At 38.7% G+C, this 18,751-nt stretch overlaps 1 protein-coding gene across 3 annotated transcripts in view; it reads left to right on the top strand.

The window, feature by feature from the left end:
* Nucleotides 1-18,751, top strand: part of DCUN1D4 (defective in cullin neddylation 1 domain containing 4) — a 73,438-nt gene that overhangs the window by 23,776 nt on the left and 30,911 nt on the right. For all 3 annotated transcript variants that reach the window (XR_016509111.1, XM_090266897.1, XM_090266896.1), the window contains exons 4-6: nucleotides 7,728-7,842; nucleotides 10,731-10,822; nucleotides 17,046-17,116. Coding sequence is in view for 2 of the 3 variants with exons in the window: in XM_090266897.1 (XP_090123023.1) it covers nucleotides 7,728-7,842; nucleotides 10,731-10,822; nucleotides 17,046-17,116 (278 nt within the window). In the remaining variant the exon portion in view is untranslated. The remainder of the gene's footprint in view (nucleotides 1-7,727; nucleotides 7,843-10,730; nucleotides 10,823-17,045; nucleotides 17,117-18,751) is intronic.

Raw genomic sequence — 18,751 nt, 5'->3', positions numbered from 1 at the left:
TTCCCCTTTGCTTCCCCTTCCCCCTCCCAGCTGATAACCCTCCAAATGATCTCTATACCTATGATTCTGATCCTGTTCTAGTTGTTTGCTTAGTTTGTTTTTTAGATTCAGATGAGCATATATTTTTAGAGTAGTGTTTTACTAATTTAGCATCGATGAGATCATACTGTACATACTGCATAACATCGTTTTTTTTTCATTTAATGGTATATCTTGGAGGTTGTTGGGATTTAGAACTCTTCCCCACCCTCTCCTCCAAATTGGTTCAGAGTCTGTTGAAAATCAAGCACCAGATGGAGATTGAAGTACCAAGTTTATTGGAAAACAAAGCTTATTTGTGCTACAGGAATGCAGAGGCTTTCAGTATTAAACCTGAATTAGATAGTCTTACGTTCAACCACTGCCACAACCAGATAAGCACGGGCCAGCATACCCTCTGTTCCTTCCCCAAACCCCCGTGTGACAGTGGAAGGGTCTGAGAGGGAGTTCAGAAGGGACTAGGCCCCTCTGGTCAGTTCCTTCTGCCTGCACCACCAGTTAGATCAGACACTCTCCTTCTAGGGGTGTTCTAGAAGGTCCAGCCAGAGTGTTCCTTCACAGGATCAATTCAAAGACAGTCAAAAGCAGTTTCCTTCATAATTTAAAAGCAACATATACACATGGTTTTAAAAGAAGTGTCGAGAAGATATAAAACAAGTGAAGGTTTCTGTCTCGTTTTATTACCCCAGTTCCCATCCCCACCAGTATTACACAGTTTGTTTCCCAGATGATGATGATGATGATATATTTTTCCCCCAAATACAAGTATGCATCTGTATGTGCCTCTTGTTTTTGTCACTGAGTGAATCTTGGAGATCTTTTCATAGTAGCACATTTGTAAAGCATTTGCTTTATTTTTTAGTGTATGTATAATTTTTCTAATTCATGGATATATCATAATATGTTTCTATTGATACACATTTAAGTACGTTCAACTTTTAGCTACTACCAATAATGATGAAATAAAAATTTCAGGGCCAGTTTTAATAGTTAAGAAAAAAAGAACACTTTTCTCCTGTTCTGGATCAGTATGTTGGTAGGCTTTGGGGATTTTTTTAAACTTAGGAGTTAGTGAAGTTTTGACATTTAAAATTGAATTTTGTATTTGTAAATCTTTTAGGTTGTCTTCCCTTTAGCTAAGGTAGTAACACCTCTAAGTTCTGAATCTTGTACATTATATAGCTAACTTCGAACTTTAGATTAAAATGAGTATGGTTACTATAGTAATTTCACATTTAAATATTTAATCTGAATGTGGCAATATAATATGTAAGTTACAATAAAGGAAAGTGAAAGTGGAAAATGTATTTAGCCTTATGCCTCCTCTTTTGCCCCCTGGGGACAGTGGATGTGTCTCACATTTGGTGTATGATATGCTGGTGCAGTGCCTAGTACCTCGTTATGTGCCTGTCAGCGTTAATTAGTGTTAGTAATTTCTTCGTTGTCAATTTCACTAGCATTTCTCCATCTGGTTATAACATCCCTTGTGATTACCATACCTGATGGAGGATGCTTTAAAAATTACACAACATAAACTCTGATGTTTGGAAATCTGAGAAAGTTACTGTAACGCCTGCTCGACTCCCTTGGTCTCTTGGTCTAACAGTAGTTTGAGCAATAGTTATAACAGCCGTCTGTGGAAGAGCCACACACAAGTGCAAAAGGCTGGTATCTTTCTGCTCTGTCTCCTCTGTCACTTTACTTTGGTGCTTTCAATCTTCCTTCCACCAAAAAGAGAGACAGAGACAGAGACAGAAGAGTTAATACTGGAGAAGTAGTCCCAAATACTGGGAGTAAGTAAAAAAATAAGCCAAAGAGGACAGCTCTGCCTGGGTGGCTCACTTGGTGGGAGCATTGTCCTATACACCAGAAGGAAGGATCCCCAGTCAGGGCACATACCTAGGTTCTGGGTGGATCCCCAGTCCAGGCGCATCTCTCTTACATCAGTGTTTCTCTCTTTCCCAAATCAATAAACATATCCTTGGGTGAGGATTAAAAAAAGAAAGCCAGAGAGGACAAAAAAATGAAGGAAGATGATAGGTGTTAGAAGTCAATATCATTTAGAGGGAAAGGAAAGGGAAATTTTCTTTGCCTTAAATAGTGGGATAAAAATTGTGCATCTAGAGACTCATAGTTTTGCTCAGGCAAGCAAGTAGTTCAATGATCTGTTCAAAAAAATGAAATAAAATATTAGGTACCAGTAAGAGGTCTTGAAAGTGCAATCTGTTTATCAGCTCAAATTACTATATCTTTGTGACATTGTTCAGTGAAAAGTGAGGTTGAAATAGCTATCTAAAAGGTGTTGAAGTGGCGCGATGAACCATGTAAAATACTATAAAGTGAAACAAGGCTATGTGACGCAACAAAGTCACTAAAATTAAAAATCAGATTTTTGTATTGGAACATGAATTCATATTATTTTGGAAAAGTCAGGAAAATTCTCTGATTTTATAGATCTCTTATTTGGAGATGACTTGAAATTGAGCACACAATTTTATGTGTCTTATCGAAAATGAATCCTAAACAAGTTTTTTTTTTTTTTTTACTTGAGGCCCACAAGCAAAAAGATTTAAAAATATAGAGCACTTACTCAGATAGCATTTATTGAGAATAATATGCTTAGTTAACTGGTTATCAAAACAACCAGCTGGGTAATAGATATTAAAGGGCCTTTGGTCTGATTCAGGTAAACTCAGGTTGCTCTTTAAAAAAATTTTTTTAAATTGATTTTTGAAAGTTTTGAAGAGAGAGAGAGAGGAAGGTGAGGATGGAGGGAGGGAGGGAAGTAGGTAGAGAGACACACACAGAGAGATTATGTATTCATTGGTTGATTGTTGATATGTCCTGACCCAGTATTGAACCTGCCACTTTGGTGTATTGGGACGACGCTCTAACCAACTGAGCTACCTGGCTAGAGCCTCAAGTTGCTCTTTAAAATTATTTTCTGGGATCAAATATTATGGTAAATCTGTTGAAAAGTGTTGTCAGTATTTCTGATTGTTTAATGTGGGAAGAATGGCTACATTCATTCACTACCTTAGTTATTTGAAAATATAATTGGTTAATAGAAGAATTTATTCCCTTTGAACACTGGGCCAAAAAGAAATGAATCTGAACTCAAATCATAACCCTTGGGTAAAAAATATGAACCGTTTTTATCACCTTCCTAAGGATCATATAAATATGAAAGCATGAGGAAGGAGCTAATGATGGGAGATTTGGGAAGGTTTTTACTACTGTTCATCTAGTACAGAAATATTTAGACTGAAAACCAGAATATCAATCAAGATAATATTAAGGGGCCTGAATCACAGTTTGGGATTACTAGTTGAGATTATTCTTCTCCTCATCCTTGTTTATTATTAGTATTATAAAAAGGCTTTTTCCTCTTTTATATGTTTCCGCAAAACATTTATGAGATTTAAGGTAGCTTCCTAAAATCTTTCGTATCATTGCTTTTCCTTGGTGATTGTCAAAGTTTATTAGAAAGTTGCTTTTATTTAAAACGTCAGCCTTAATATTTTGCCTTTGCCTGTAATGTCAGATTGTTTGTACTCAAACAGATATTTTAAAGGGTTAAAATAGCTCATTCTCTGAAGCAGATAAACATCCCATAACATTCTTGTTTACATTATAGCTTACTTTTCTTTTTAGTTTAAAGATAGTTTAATTAAAGTAGATTGTGATAAAAGTTCTAGGTCAATGAAGTCTAAATTTAACTATACCAATAAACACAAATTTGTAAAAACATTTACCTGGGTTCAAGTGTTTTTATTATAAAAAGACATCACAGAGTTATTTTAAGAAGCAGACATTCTAGAATATGTGTCTTAAAAAAATCCTACCTGCCAAGAAACTTAAAGTGCTTGTTTTACTGAGAAATGGAAAACAAAATCTTAAGTTATGATGTATTATTTATTCATAAAAAAGATATATTTTTAGCAGAATTTGATTTACATATGTTTTTAGGAACACATTTGTTCAACAAACATTTGAGAGTCTACTGCAGGACTTGCAGTGCATATCTTATTACTATATTAGCTGCTGTATATGCACAGGTGACCTGAGTGGGCCCTGCACACCAAGGTGTACCTTTGTATGTGCACTTACACACTGTAGTTGATCTTGGTCAGGTAGGATCCTTGGAGTCAAGTTGGGGTGGAGGGTTTGGGGAAAACAGGCCCTGAAATGTGTTTTACCTGGGTATTTTGTTGGTTTGGTTCACATTGGCAAATTACTCTAAGTAAACTTAGTTTTCTGTAGCATTAAAAAATGGCTTTTTACGTAGCCTGAAACTTTTCACGGTCATCGTGGGTTTTAGGGTTCTACATGAGGAGCTTGCGTCCTTTGTGACGTCCCTCGGGTATGAGTTTGACTCATCCTTCCTGTGAGGTGGGGTGAGAGGGCCAGTGAGCCAGTGGGAGCCTGAGCTGGGAAGGGCATCAGGAAGGTGGACAGACACTGTTTCTTTGTGAAAGGTGGCCCTGTAACAGCCACTGATGCTGAACATTAGAGTGGAGAGACCTAAACCAAAGCAATGGTTCTTAGCCAAGAGATAAAAATGTTGGATAAGTGAAAGCATAAAATGCCAAATTTGGGGGTCAAATTGGAATATATTTTACACAGATACAAGTAAAGGTGATTTGTGGAACTTTTTTTTTTTTTTTTGTGAAACTTTTCTTCCTGTGAAACTTTTTAATAAAAAACATCCGTCAATAAGGAAAAAAGTAAAGTTGGAGAAGTTGGTTAACATGATGCTTGTGTTTACCAAGAACATGATACTTTTGACAAGTAGGATTCAGTGAAAGCCTCACGATATACCAGTGATTCTATGAAGAAGCAGATAGTGGACTAGTGGACTGACCTTTATTGGTGAATATGGTGAAGGCATTATTTTAAATACTGTTCATCATCCTATGGGCTGAGGAGATAAATGCAGTTCCTCTGTGTTCTGCAACGCCGGTGGAGGCCACTGCCAGAGCCGATGCTCAGACCCACACCATGACCACTCTGGGAGAGAATGTCTTTCCTTCACACATACACATCCAGGGCAGGAGAAGCAAGCCTTGAGGTTTAAGGCTGACTTGTTTCTGGGCAGTGTTGCGCGCTTTTTCAGCTCTGTGGGGTGTACTCTTTCATTTTGCAAGCCCCGTCCGAAGGCATTAGTGGACAAGAATAAGTCTTTTTCTCGTATGTTGGCAGTCTGCGAATGCTTGGGTTACTCTGCAACTCTTGGGATCCTGTGGAATGCTTTGGTGCTGTTTGTAGACAGGACCACCGTTTCAGAGGGAAGATGAATGGGATGCTTGTTGGTGGTGGGCAGCACTTTCCCGGGCCCATTCTCTTCCAGTTCTTGCTGCTGTGGTGGGGAGAGAAATAGGGGAGTGCCTGTGTCTCGGAAGAACGCTGACTCCCTGTCCCACCCTCCTGCAAGGCCAGGGCCTGTTTGGGCCCCCAGGAAGGTGGCTGAGGGTCATATTTTTATCCCTGTGTGTGGTCTGTTTCTGTGCTGAAGAAGCAAGGAGAATCCTTGAGCACATGCTTTGTCCAGTACCTGGCACTGGACAGACACCTCACTCAGGCTGTAGCCTTGTTTTATAACAGAAGAGTGCTTTTGGCTGGTATTTCTTCGAAGTGTGTTACCCTGGTAACGTAGCACTGTGGTGGAAGCCTAAGTGTAAACTGGGATTTAGGTTCCAGTCCTGACCATTGCTCTCACCAGGGTTGTGGCTGTTAGCTCCTGACAACTCTCTCCCTGCCTTTCGAACAGCATTCTGGAAAGAGTTACCCACATTCTGTATGTTTGCTCCCTCACTTCACATCCTTCCTCAGCCCACAGCAATTTAGCCTGCACAATACCTGACCTGTTGCTACTGGACTTGATTGCTAAATTCGAGGTGTGCCTCACTCCTTTCTGAGCTGACTTCCGGTGCAGCTGGCCCCTCCCTCCTGGAAATGCTCTTTTCCTTTGGCTTCTAGGCCATTACCCTCCCCTAGGTTTTCCTTCTACACAGGTTTTTACCTTCTTTTCCCAGCCCCTTGATATCCCACACTCCCCAGGGCTCTGTCCTTAGTTCTCTTTGCGTCTCCGCCTCTGCTCTGATGGTCTAGTGGAGGCAGTCGTAAGTAGTGGCAGAGAGCTTGGGCTTTGCTATGGGGCTGCTTGGGTTTCATCCCTGACTTCACCTACTGCTTTCCATCTGCCATCTAGTCTCTCTGGTTCAATTTCTTCATTTGTAAAAATGGGGGTGTGAGAATTCCTACATGGTGGGTAGGGTTGTGAGGATCCAGTGAACACTGAGGTCCAGCCTGAGCACTGTGGCGTTCCTCTGTTATGCCACCCAGCACATGTTTCTTCCTGTCCCAACATCTATCATACACAGTCCTTGGCACCTATTGAATGGATGTTTTTTCCCTCATAAAACTCCCAAGAGGTAGATCTCATAGTTATCTTTCTTCAGTGACACACCAGAGTCCCAGAATAGGTCAGTGATTGACCAAGCCACACAATTAGGTGAGGAACAGGAACTCACTCGTTGAATGCAGATCATTCAACCCCAGCACCCCTTTGCTCTTGTCCTCTTGGGTTGCTGAGAGCCCCGGGCCTCTACCAGGGGTCCAGTGGAAGGAGTAAGACTTGTGGTCCAGGACTCACCACTTAACACCACTGAGACCTTGAAAAGTTACTCAGATGCCTAAGCCTTAGTTTTTCCCATCTGTCAAGTAGAAATAATTACCTCTCTTCTGTTCTCATTCAGGGTTATTGACATAACACATCTGCTAGCCCTTGTGCCAAGATGGGCTATTTTAATTATCTTATAATTGTCTTGTAACTTGTAATGGTTTAAGAAAGTCTGAAGTGAGACTGTCAGGGTTTGAATCTCAGTTTTGCCACCCACCTAACCCTCCGCCTCCATTTTCTCATCTCATAGGCAGTAATGGTGGCTCTTTTTTCATAAGCTTGTTAATGAGGTTAAGAGGTTAATACATGTAAGTGTTAAGAACAATACCTGGCAACCAGTAAGGTCTCAATAAGTGTTCCATGTTGTTATTGTCTTTGATATTACATTTTAATATTTTTTTTTTTACCAAATGAAAGGTATGCTTCTTGAAAACTATGAACGGAAGTGGCAAATTCTTCTTCAGGTGGTGGAAACAAACTAAAAATTATTATGGAAATTTTTCTCAAGATCGTGCCAGGCTTCTTTCCCAAAAATCCAAATCCTGTTTTTGTTTCTTGCATTTAAACCCCAAACCAGATATCTCTTGAAGCTTAAGAATGTTGGGACTGATATTCTTGTGTGTATTTTGATTCAAGGTGACTGGTTGAACTGGCCTTGTCTTTTGAAGGATCATTGACATATAATAGGAGCTGAAAGCTGAGATGATTTATATTAGTGTTTTTTGGAGAGTAAATTGAAGATGTGATAACTTCTCTTTCTGGCATGGTTTGGGGGGGAGTCTGTTAACTTATTTGTGGCATTGCTAGGTTTAGTCTTGACTAATATTTTCTCAAACAGGAATTAAAAACCTTTTTTTTTTTTATCTTACCTCATAGCATTTACAGATATTATCTAAACCCTTTACAATACCAGCCATGGAAGTTTCTGATTTGGTGAGGGTATTTCTTGGAAGTGCTGTGACGTGGCACACCTTAATCCTGTGCCCTTTGCCTCTTTGTTTTGTAGGAAGCCTGCATTCTTGTAGTTCTTCGGACTGCTTTAGTAAAGTGATGCCGCCAAGGAAAAAGAGAAGACCTGCCTCTGGAGATGATTTATCTGCCAAGAAAAGTAGACATGATAGGTATGTTGCAGAAACAGTAGATCAAAACTGATGCTATAAATGTCAAAAGAGGCACGTTTCTGCCTGATCCATTGTGGGTCTTCTAAGTGTACAAATGCCAACTGAGACCCTGTTTTGGTTCTGCTAAGCAAACTTTCAGGGTATAATTATGTCATGCCACTTATTGTATGCGTAGGCTTATAAAACAAAAACACATTAGGTAATTTGAGTTCTTAGAAATGAAACTTTTCTCTAAATCTATTGATCTACCGAAACTAGTATAGAGTTTCTTTCTTTCCTTTTATGGGCTTGCTGTCTGCCTGTAGAGGACCACAGAGTTGGCAGGTATTCTCACAAAATACCACCACAGGAATCCTGTAATTGCCTATGCAGGGGACCTGGGCTGAGTGGCTGGAGAGAGCTGCCTGTCCTGACCACTCTAAGCCTGCTGGGAGTATTGGCTGAGCTGAGGTTTATGCTCAGAAGAGTGAGAATTTATTAGAAACAAACTTGTTAGAGTGTTTATAAACTACTTCTCTTTCAGACAAGAGAATTGTTCATCTTGGTAATTCCAAAGGTCTGTTAGACTTGTTTATTTTAGACATATTTATTGTTTCAGCCTGATTATTGATGTTATTTTTTCTTCTCTCTCTTTTTTTTTTTAAACAGTGAACAAGCATCAAAATTTTAATTCTTTCTGCCTTTTTCCATCTCCCTTTACTCTAATTCTGTAGGTCACTTCACTAATGGGCCTGAATTTTTACATCTATACATCAAGGAGATTAGATGAGACTTCTCTGTTTCTTTCTTGCTATGATAGTTAATAAGCTACACCTCAGTTGGAGGGGTAGGGAGATTGACTCTGAGAATGTGAAAATAATGTCCATATTCATATCCCAAATGAGTAGAAAATATTACCTAAAAGAAGATAGTAGTGATTTAGAAGATAATCACCAGCAAAGTGTGGACCAGTGCTTTTCAGCATTACGAAGCCAGGCGCCTATACTTCCTTGGCAGTGTAGATGCTGTTCCCGGGGAATTGTTAAATTCTAATAATCACATGGCATTTTGTGACTGTATATAGCGCTTTTATATTTTTCATTTCAGTCCAGTGTAATACAGCATGATAAAGCCAGTTTAAAAACTGGTAGTTGAGCTTCAGAAGGGTGTGAGGCACTCCTATTGATAGCATTTCTCTGGTCATCCAAGGAAGAGGGAGCTATAGCATCATCTGAATTTCATCCTCGGTCTTTTCTTTTTTTAAACAACTTTTTTTTTTACATACTCTGATGTTCATCCATTTTAAGTATACAAATTCAGTGATTTTTGCTGAGTTGTTAGCACTATGCAGCCATCACTACAGATCAGTTTCAGAAGATTGCCATTGCCCCAGCTAGATCCTGGATGGCTGTTCACATTCATTCCCTGTTCCCATGTCCAGCCTCAGACAACTGAATCCACTTTCTAGCTCTACAGGTTTGCCTTTTCTGCTCATTTTATATAAGTAGTCTTTTTGTGTGTTGCTTCTGTCACTTAGCTTAATGTTTTTTGAGGCTCATCCACATTACAGCATACATCAGTTTTTTTCCCCTCATACTGGCTGAATGGTATCCCACTATTCTTTTTTAAGTGGAGCATGTTTAAGCAATTCAAACATTACAGGGTCATATATAGGTCTCTAGATTATTGACCAATTAAAGACTTTGAGCTGAGATAGTATTATTCAGGCCCAGGATAGGGTCATATCTGTTTGAACCCTTGGACTGTATCCACCTTTGTTTACAGGTATAATGGCTGCCTTTTATCAAAGAAATACAAAACTGGTGGTTTGTAGTTTCAGTGCCTTACCACCTTATAAACATGTTCTTTTTTTGGTATTGAAGTTCAGAATCTCTAGTCAGAGGTATATATAGATACTCTGGTAAATGTGTAGGTTATGAATAAATGATCACTTAAAAAGAATTATATTTGATTTTTATGTACTATGTAAATGAAAATTATATTCATATGTGTGTATATAACTATTTAGATATAAATAAAAGGTAAGAAAAGTATATACTCATAATGTTTTTATCCAAATCACTATTTGCAAAGATACTGTCTCCTCTCCCCTCCTCAAGTAGGGAATATTTCAGTCCTCAGCCCCAGGTCATTATGAAATAAGAAATTCCTGCTGAAAGTCACAGTGTTGAGGTAGGAAGTTGCTGTGCTTCCTAATACAGTTCTTAAGCTTACGCTGGGTTTCCACAATACTAGGGGAATTACATGGCAGAAGCCAGGGTTTTTCTCTGCTTTTCTCTGCTGAGGTTTTTAAGGTTATCCTAATCAAGAAATCATCCAAGGGACTTAATGGGATCAACTGTATACCTCCTTTTTGCCCCTGGAGGCTTGAATATAGTGTGATATTTCCTTCTGTTTTCTTAATGTTCCCTCGAGTTATCTAATATTGACAGGTTCTTCCTTAGACTGTGCTCTGTGCCCAACCTGACTCATAGGATACAGAAGTCAGGAGAACTTAATGTTAGGTATGAGTGAGTTCTAGGGTCATCAATTGAAGAAAATACCATAGATGTTTCTTTCTGTATCTCACTATCATTCTGTGGTCAGTTCTAGCTAGTGAGGTAGAAGGATGTCTATCAAATACCTGTTCTCTTCAGTTCTTACTGATTATTTGTTAATCAGAGAAAAACCAGTGTTAAGTGCTTACCATTTAGTTCTGTGTGGGTGTGACTGTGTTTAAAACTGTAGTTGTAAAAGCTGAAGCTTTCAAATACAGGAAGTAAAATATTTAAAATATACTTGAAATACTGACTAAATAGATGTGTGGTTTGGGTAAATGAAGAAACTCCTATCTGCTACTTTAAAAGAACTCAGAATCTCTGACTTAAAACTGCTTTCTCAATTTCTAGCATGTATAGAAAATATGATTCAACTAGAATAAAGACTGAAGAAGAAGCTTTTTCAAGTAAGAGGTGCTTAGAGTGGTTCTATGAATATGCAGGTAGGTAATCATCTATATCATCTAAGACCATCCTTGTGAAAGTAGGGACCACCTTAGAGGAGACTGGGAAATAAAACAATGTGTACTTTTCAAATTTGGGGTATGTTTGTGTGTGCCTGTTTGAGGGAGAGAACATCCTCAAAACAAATCACCAAATGTCCTATTTATAGCCAGCAGCTAAGCCAAAGAATTCAGAACACTAGAAGTGAACTGAAAAGATGAAATGCACTTGGGAGAAATACTCTGGATTGCTAGGAAACCTACTTCAAACGCGGGTATGGGGTGATTATTTGGTTTATACATTGAAGTTAAAATAAGCTTTGCTGCTTTTAACCTTTATGTAGTGCAGCAGAATGTCTTATATTAAGTGTCTGTATTTTGAAAGATCATTTGGCAGAAAATGTTTGTTTCGCCATTTAAATGTGTTAAATTTAGTCCCATTTTTGCAACTTGTTATAATTAGTTGGATAGTGTAATAGTGAAATCTAGGGTTTGGTTGTTACCAGCAGAGAATAAGAAAAGTTTTCAGACAAGTTTAAACTGGAGGTTCTTTTGCCTTTCCTCTTCCCTAACTTGTTTCCTATCGACTTGACTATCCCAGGATCCTTCAGACACAAAGTTCCTGTCTCAGTCCACCCCCACCCCATCCCACCTCACTTAAAAATGCTGCTACCTACAGGGTAAAAGAACTGATTCCCTGCCTTCCCTTTGTCTGGAGTGCTTTTCTCCATTTTCTGTCTGACATGGTGCTATGCAACTTTAAAGCCCCCTAATTAGTTCACTAGCCTTTGTACTTCCCAGGAACATTGTTTATAACTTGTTCTGATACCATGTTACTGGGAATCAAGGCGAGGATTCCTCCTGTGGCCTCATCTTGCCATTTTCCTCTCACCCTACCCTTTTTCTGATTAAGTCTTGTCCGTTTTGACCTCAGAGATTGCTACAGGCGCTGACAGGTAATCCAGACCAGGCCAATCAGATAAGCTGGGAGAAGAATCTTGCCCTTCTGGTGTGCACTTGAAAGGATGCGATCCTGATTCCTGTAGTTCACTGGATTTTTGTGAGCTCCCCAGTATCTTTCTAGTGAATTCTCCTTCATTACTTGAACTAGTTTGAGCTGGATTTTGTTTGCAGGGAATGGGTACTAGTACAAACACTTACATAGTATTAGAATTTATCTGTTTTCACATTTATGTTGTAAGAACATGAATCTCTTGAAGACATTTTGCCTTCCCTAGTAAAAGTGGCACTTTTCCAGGTGTTTGGTACAGGGGGGATGCTGAATGAAAAGAGTTTTCTCATACTTGTATCACTTTGTGAAGATCTTTTGCTTCTTGGCTCACATTTATTGTTACAAAATGTATTGTAATAAGGAAAATTTAAACATAAAAAGAACACTTAATCCCACCACCTTAGCATGGCTATTTTGAATTTTTTTGTGTTACAAGTGAGCATAAATTTTTCCCTAGTATAAGCCACACTTCTGTTTTCTTTAAAAAGAGAACAGGCTACAATTTTCCTTCTTAGTTGCTTTTCTCTGACTCAGAAAGATGACATTTGGGATAAAGCTTAAGCCACATTCTTTAGGTTCTTTGATATTCCTGCTGACTGGTCGCTGGTAGTCCATTCCTGCAAGAAGTTTCTGTGGTTGTGGCTAGCTCTATTTTTACACTTGTCCCTTTTTCCTTCTTGACCTCTGTCTTATCTGTAGGGAAAATGGTTTGAAATTGGGAATTATTAAAGGCCCCAAGTGGTACCTGTTTCACTTTTAATATCCCAACCACATGAAGAAAACCATAGGTCAGTATTATTCAAGGATGACTTAGAGGTTGTGCTGTAGAGTAAGTCGATGGGAACAGGATGGGAGGCCACAGGCCCCCTAGAATGAGCAAGGCTTTCCCACCCATCGTGAAAAGTTTAAATGCAATTAGTTAGGGGCCAATAAGACAGGGTAAGTGGGAGGATCATTTTTTCCTAAATTATTGTGAGTATATCTGTCTTCCAAATGTATTGCCAGCATCTTGTAACCAGGGCATTCTGTAGCTTATTTTAGATGTAATTGTTTAAAAAAACCATCTTCCTCAAACCCTAGTTCTAACCCATTTTGTGTCAGCCAGTGGCATACTTGTTAGAAAGAGATTGCTCAGTTCTACAGGGGAATTGATAAATGCAGTATAAATATAACCATAATCCCAATGAACAGTGTGATTACAAATAGTTCTAAATAAGTGCAATAGAAAGATAGTGAAGTGAAAGAAAAAGTTGTTTTAGGGAGCAGGATTATGGGTAGCTTTTTAATCACATTAATTGACAAGCTATATTTTAATATTTTTAGGATAAAATAATTACTTTTGGCGGTCATACCATTGCAAATCATACTGTTAAAAACTTTTAAAGCCCTTTTAAAGCACAGGTTAAGTGTATACAATTAATAGGAGAGTGGCAGTTCATAAAGTACGGAAAAAAGGAGAAACATGGGTAGTTAACATTTCCACTGTACAGTATACATCAGCAAACCTTCTTTGGGGGTTTGCTGTGTGCCAGGCTGTGGGGTGCAATCAACAGAAGCACTGTGCTCATTTTCTAGTGTGGCAAATAGACATGCAAATTGAGAAGCATCGTCTTCATAATGCGTATTAACAGAGAGCAGAGGCAGTAATCAGAATGGAGGGTGCAGGTGAGGTGGGGAGAGCATCCTGGAGACAGGAGGCTAGGGCACAGGCACAGGAAATGCAGGCGGCTGGCTTCGCTCAAGAATAGGTTACAGTGAAGGCACTTTTATAAAACGAGGAAGAATAAAAACCAAATAAATGAATTTAAAAGGAATTATAATGTAACTTTTTTTTTAACTCTAAGCAACGACCTCCAATGAGTCCTATTGGTAAATACCAAAATGTCATCTTTCCTAAAAACAAAACCTCTTAGCAAAATAGGGACAGTTGGTTATTTCCTTATGAGAATAATTATTCTTTAATTTCATAGCCTAAATACTTTACAGTAGTGGAATGATGAACATACACACACATTCACATACAGTGGAGAAATGGAAAATGTGTCAGCTAACAAGAACAAAGTAAATGCATGGGAACTCTCACAGGAAGGTTATCAGACATATTTAGTGAAAAAAGCAAGGTATAGAATTTATAAGTACAGCATGAACCTGTGTGTATAGATAAACAAATTTAAAACTGCATTTCAGCCCTGGCCGGTGTGGCTCAGTTGATTGGAGTGTCGTCCCGTAACCGAAAGGTCACAGGTTTGATCCCTAGTCTGGGTGCGTGCGATCCAGGTCAGGGAGTGTACGGGAGGCAACCAGTCTTGCTTCTCTCTCACGTTGATGTTTCTCTCTCTCCCTTCCTCTCCCCCTTTCTCTCTCTAAAAGCAATGAAAAAAAAAAGCCCTTTGGGTAAGGATTAAAACAAATATGAAAAATAAAAATAAAACTGCATTTCATTGTATATATGCACATTTTTATAAAATAAATACATAGCAGAAGAGCCTGGAGGATACATGCCTAACTGGTAAGGAAAGGGAGAAGGCAGACTTTTTCTGTTTACTGTATTTTACTTGGACTGTCTCTGTTTGAACTTTTTACCATGCGACTATATTAATGTCTTCTTTGTGTAATATATGAATGCACACATGTGGGTATATGGGCTCTCAGACCTACAGCTAGCAACACATTAAATGGTGAAATGCTGTTTTCACATTTGAGTCAAGAATGAGATAAGTATGTCCACTCTCATTATTATTTGCCATTGTTTTGGAAGTTATTAGATAGTGTTGTTAGAGAGGAGAAGGAGGGAAAGGGCATAAATATTGGAAAGGAGGAGGCAAAAATGCTTATTTATTGGAGATGAAATGATTAAATTATTGTATTCCTGGAAAGCCAGAGAATTGCCTGGACAAACTTAGAAACAGCAAATAAATATGTATATATTCCATGTATGTAGAAGCTTAGTTTGGGAAGGGTACTTAAAGGAACTCTTTAATAGACTTTTACTTTTAAGTGAAATTTTGTCTCACATTTATGTGTTAAAGTAGCAAAAATAACCAAATTAAAAATTAGGAAAACTTTTATTTGAATAACTTTTCCCCTAATAATCAAGTTAAGAAAATTAGGAATATATAGAAAAATATGTAAAATAAAAGGAGAAAAATAAATTCCAGAAAAAGGTAACAAATGTGAATATAAAACAAAACATGTTCTATCAAAATAGCTCGTTTGTTAGTAAAGTAAAAATACCAGCATGCAGAAGAAGTATTTGCTGCAGTCGGATAATGAGAAGGACCTGCATTTGTGGTTTAGGGGGAAACAAGGATTTGAGAGCAGAGAAGTAACATAAGACCGTCCAACAAGCCCTCCAGGCAACTTTAATATCCATCCTTTGTTCAAAACAACCACCATGCACATTTCTTGTGGTTTATTATTCCTAGCATTGCATGGGGTCACAAAGGACCGACTGACTCAGACTCTGCTGAGGGTAGGGAGATGGGGGAGGCTGCCTGTCTGGTTCAGTCTTTAAAGATTGAAGGAGTTAGCCAGGTAAGATGGGGGAGAGAAAGATGGGGCGAGGCCATGGAGCGGTGTGGTGGTGGCTTTGTGTCAGGTGGTGGCTTTGCGTGCAGAGCAAACCACAGGTAAATAAGTGTTTCTAGAGCTCAGTTTTTATTCATTCGGCAATATTTATTGATTCATTTATTTCTCGGAAACTTAACTTGAAGGTTGAAAGATAAGCCGCTAAAGAGAGAGGCAGTAGATCAGAGGGTACCTTATTTGATATTCAGATACTTAGGTCTTTATCTCCAGGTAGTAGGGAGCCATTGAAGGACTATAAGGCATGTGACTGTGCGGGATGGGTCAGAGGGGGACAAGGCTCCGGGCTTGGGAGGTCCTGAGTAGACTGGTAATCTAAGTGAGGGGATCAAGCCTGAATGGGTCGGGGAAGGATAGGTCCAATTAAGAAATATTTGGAAGGGAAAATTGGCAATACACCTGAATATTGATTGGCTGAGGAAAGCGCATAAGGGAGGAATCCAGGATGACTCCCAAGTTTCTATTTCTGGTGGTGCCACCAGTTGAGACAGAAGACTGGAGGGTAAGTGGGCTTGGCATGCAGAGATGATGGGCCCCGTGAGGTGGTAGTGGAAAATGTGAAATGCAGGAGGGGGTGTTTAGGGCACAGGATGAGTTTAGTTGTGGCAGTTAGAGGAGGTTAGGTACACAGTCCAACAGCAAGGGGGAAAGGGAGGCTAGAAAGAGATCTCGGTAGTACCTGAAACTCCAAGTCTGGCTGCAGTTTTCTAGGGAGAGTGTATAGAATGAATTAGAAGAGGCTTACGGATGGAACTCTGCACGTCAAACTTAATTTGGGAAAAGCAAAGGAACCCATAAAGAATCTAAAAGTGGAGGAGGGGTGGGAGAGAGCTAGATGAGAGGAGGACTTCCAGAAGTCATGGCAGGAATCAAGTGTTGTGAAGAAAGAAGTGCTTCAAATTTCCAGGTATCACAGGTCAAATAAAATAAAGATGGACTGCATCTGTTAGATTTGGCAATTAGGGGATTATTAGTGACCTTGGCAAGGAGAGTTTCAGTGGAGAGATGAGCAGAAACCACATTATATGGTTGAAGAATGAATGGGAGATACAGTAGAGATGGGACATGTGGATGGTTCTTTTAGGAAGAAACAAAGCTAAAGCTAGAGTGGAAAGAAAGAGACTTTATTGCCTTTTCAAGAACAGAAAGTCTTATTGATTTTTATTTTCCGTTTAAAAGAAACAGTTGTGTTATTTCCCAGTTTTTATAAAGAATATTATACGTTTCTTTGCTGTTTTCAAAAATTACTGTATGTATTGAAATTATTACCAAAATAAGAATAGAGCTTTAAGCTGCTTTAATGAAGAGCAGAAATTGAACACAAGTAGCCTTATCCTTAGACATAAGTTATGTATATCATATGTCCATAGGTTGAGGAACATGGCAATAAATTGACATAAATGATCACGAGGAGTACAGTCCTTTAGAGATATAACTGAAATGCCAGAATGTTTTTCAATTTATACTTGGTGATTTCTTTTTTCAGAAAATAGTTCTAGCCCTTAAATGTTACTTGATTTTAGTTCACATGGATAATAAGTACTTTAACAATATAATACTACTACAGTAGTAATAGTGTATGTACATGGTTAGATTTAATTTATATAAGATTGCATTTCCCTGCAGGTACTGATGATGTTGTAGGTCCTGAAGGTATGGAAAAATTTTGTGAAGACATTGGTGTTGAACCAGAAAATGTAAGTCTACCTTACTAAGTCAGGTGAATCAGTTGATTATTTTTCTTAAGTTTTTTTGTCCCTTGACAAATAAAGCAATAATAAAAAAGCAATGGAGTGTTAGTTTTTATGAAGCAATCTAAGAAATAAATTTCAATTCTAATTTGATTTGTAAGTGAATATTTTTGTTGTAGTTGGTATGGTGTACAGTCATTTTTTCTCTCATGTTTAATTTCTCGTATCAAAGGTACAGTAATAAAGTAATTAAACTAGATTTTAAAGAAGTGGTGTGGGCAACATATATTCATTGACAGATCCGCTGGGAGCCTGAGTCACAGCATTGTGTCCATTTGTCTCCCTCTGTGGTCATTCCAGCCTAAAGTAGAGTTTATCCAGGACTTCGAATAATTATTCATAAGGGTTTTGAGAGTAGATTGTAATTATCCAGAATTTTTCACAGCTCTTTTTACTGCCATTTGAATTTTACTCAGAAAGTGATTGCTTTTTAGTGTAAAGGCCTTAAGTACTTCCCTTAAAATATTTAATTAGGCCCTTACTGGTGTGGCTCAGTTGGATCATTGTCCTGTAAACAGAAAGGTTGAGGGTTTGATTCCCAGTGAGGGCACATGCCTAGGTTGTGGGTTCAGTCCCTGGTCAGGGCACACATGAGTGGCAACCAATTGCTGTTTCTCTCTCACATTGATGTTTCTCTCCCTCTTCTCTCTCCTTCCCTTCCTCTCTCTAAAATCAATAAGCATGCCCTAGGGTGAGGATTAAAAAATTTTGAAGTTATTTTATATGCTTAATTATTTCTGCCTAATTCTTATCATCATGTTATTGTTGAATATTTTTTCCTGTTCCCACATTACTCTCATGCTAAAGTGAAAAATTATGCTTATACAAATGCCCTGGATCATTAACTATGCAGTTTAATATTACATTAGCCTCCAATTTAACAAATATGCCTCAGATCCTAAATGAATTTATGATCTGGAAGTGATCTTGAGATCATCCCCTTCATTCAGACTGTTTGCAAGATATCTCATGCCCATGCATATGTATCATGCTCTAAAAGAAAATGAGAAATTGAGACTTCACACATTTTTTATTAAAACTTTTTTTTGTCCTTACCGTTTCTGTGTGTCTGTTCTCCTCCACTTTCCCCTAATAACATTTTAAATTTTCTTAAGAGTCTTTGGAATGTCCCTAGCTTATTACATGGAATTTTGTCTTGTATTTTAAAATTTAATGTGATATAGATCAGGTATCTAGATGAATTATTCAGCTTGGTGTAAAGGTTTGGGTACAACTGGGTCAACAGTATTTTGCCTGATATGGTCCATAGACTACTTGTAGACATAGAAAATAACATTCACTGACTTTAAGAAGGATGTGTCCTGATGAGAGCTGGGTCAAGGTTGGTAGGGTGTTCTCTGAACAGTGAACTGGGCTCGAGAGAGGCTCTAGAGATTCTGCCCAGAGGCCCGCAGTCCATGTCAGATCGGAGAGATGGGCAACAGGGCCAGTGCTGAGGAGGTTAGCAGGCGTGAGTGGGGCGTGAGCGTTTGCTCCCAGAGGTGGAAAGGTCTGTCGGGGTGCGAGGGAGCACTGATGTGGATTCTAACTGAGAAAGAGGGGTCCCCAGCTCTTCAGAGT

Source organism: Furipterus horrens, unplaced genomic scaffold (genome assembly GCF_987537825.1).
Source record: "Furipterus horrens unplaced genomic scaffold, mFurHor1.1.pri manual_scaffold_2, whole genome shotgun sequence".
Classification (NCBI taxonomy): Eukaryota; Metazoa; Chordata; class Mammalia; order Chiroptera; family Furipteridae; genus Furipterus; species Furipterus horrens.
This window is presented reverse-complemented; position numbering and strand designations above follow the sequence as displayed.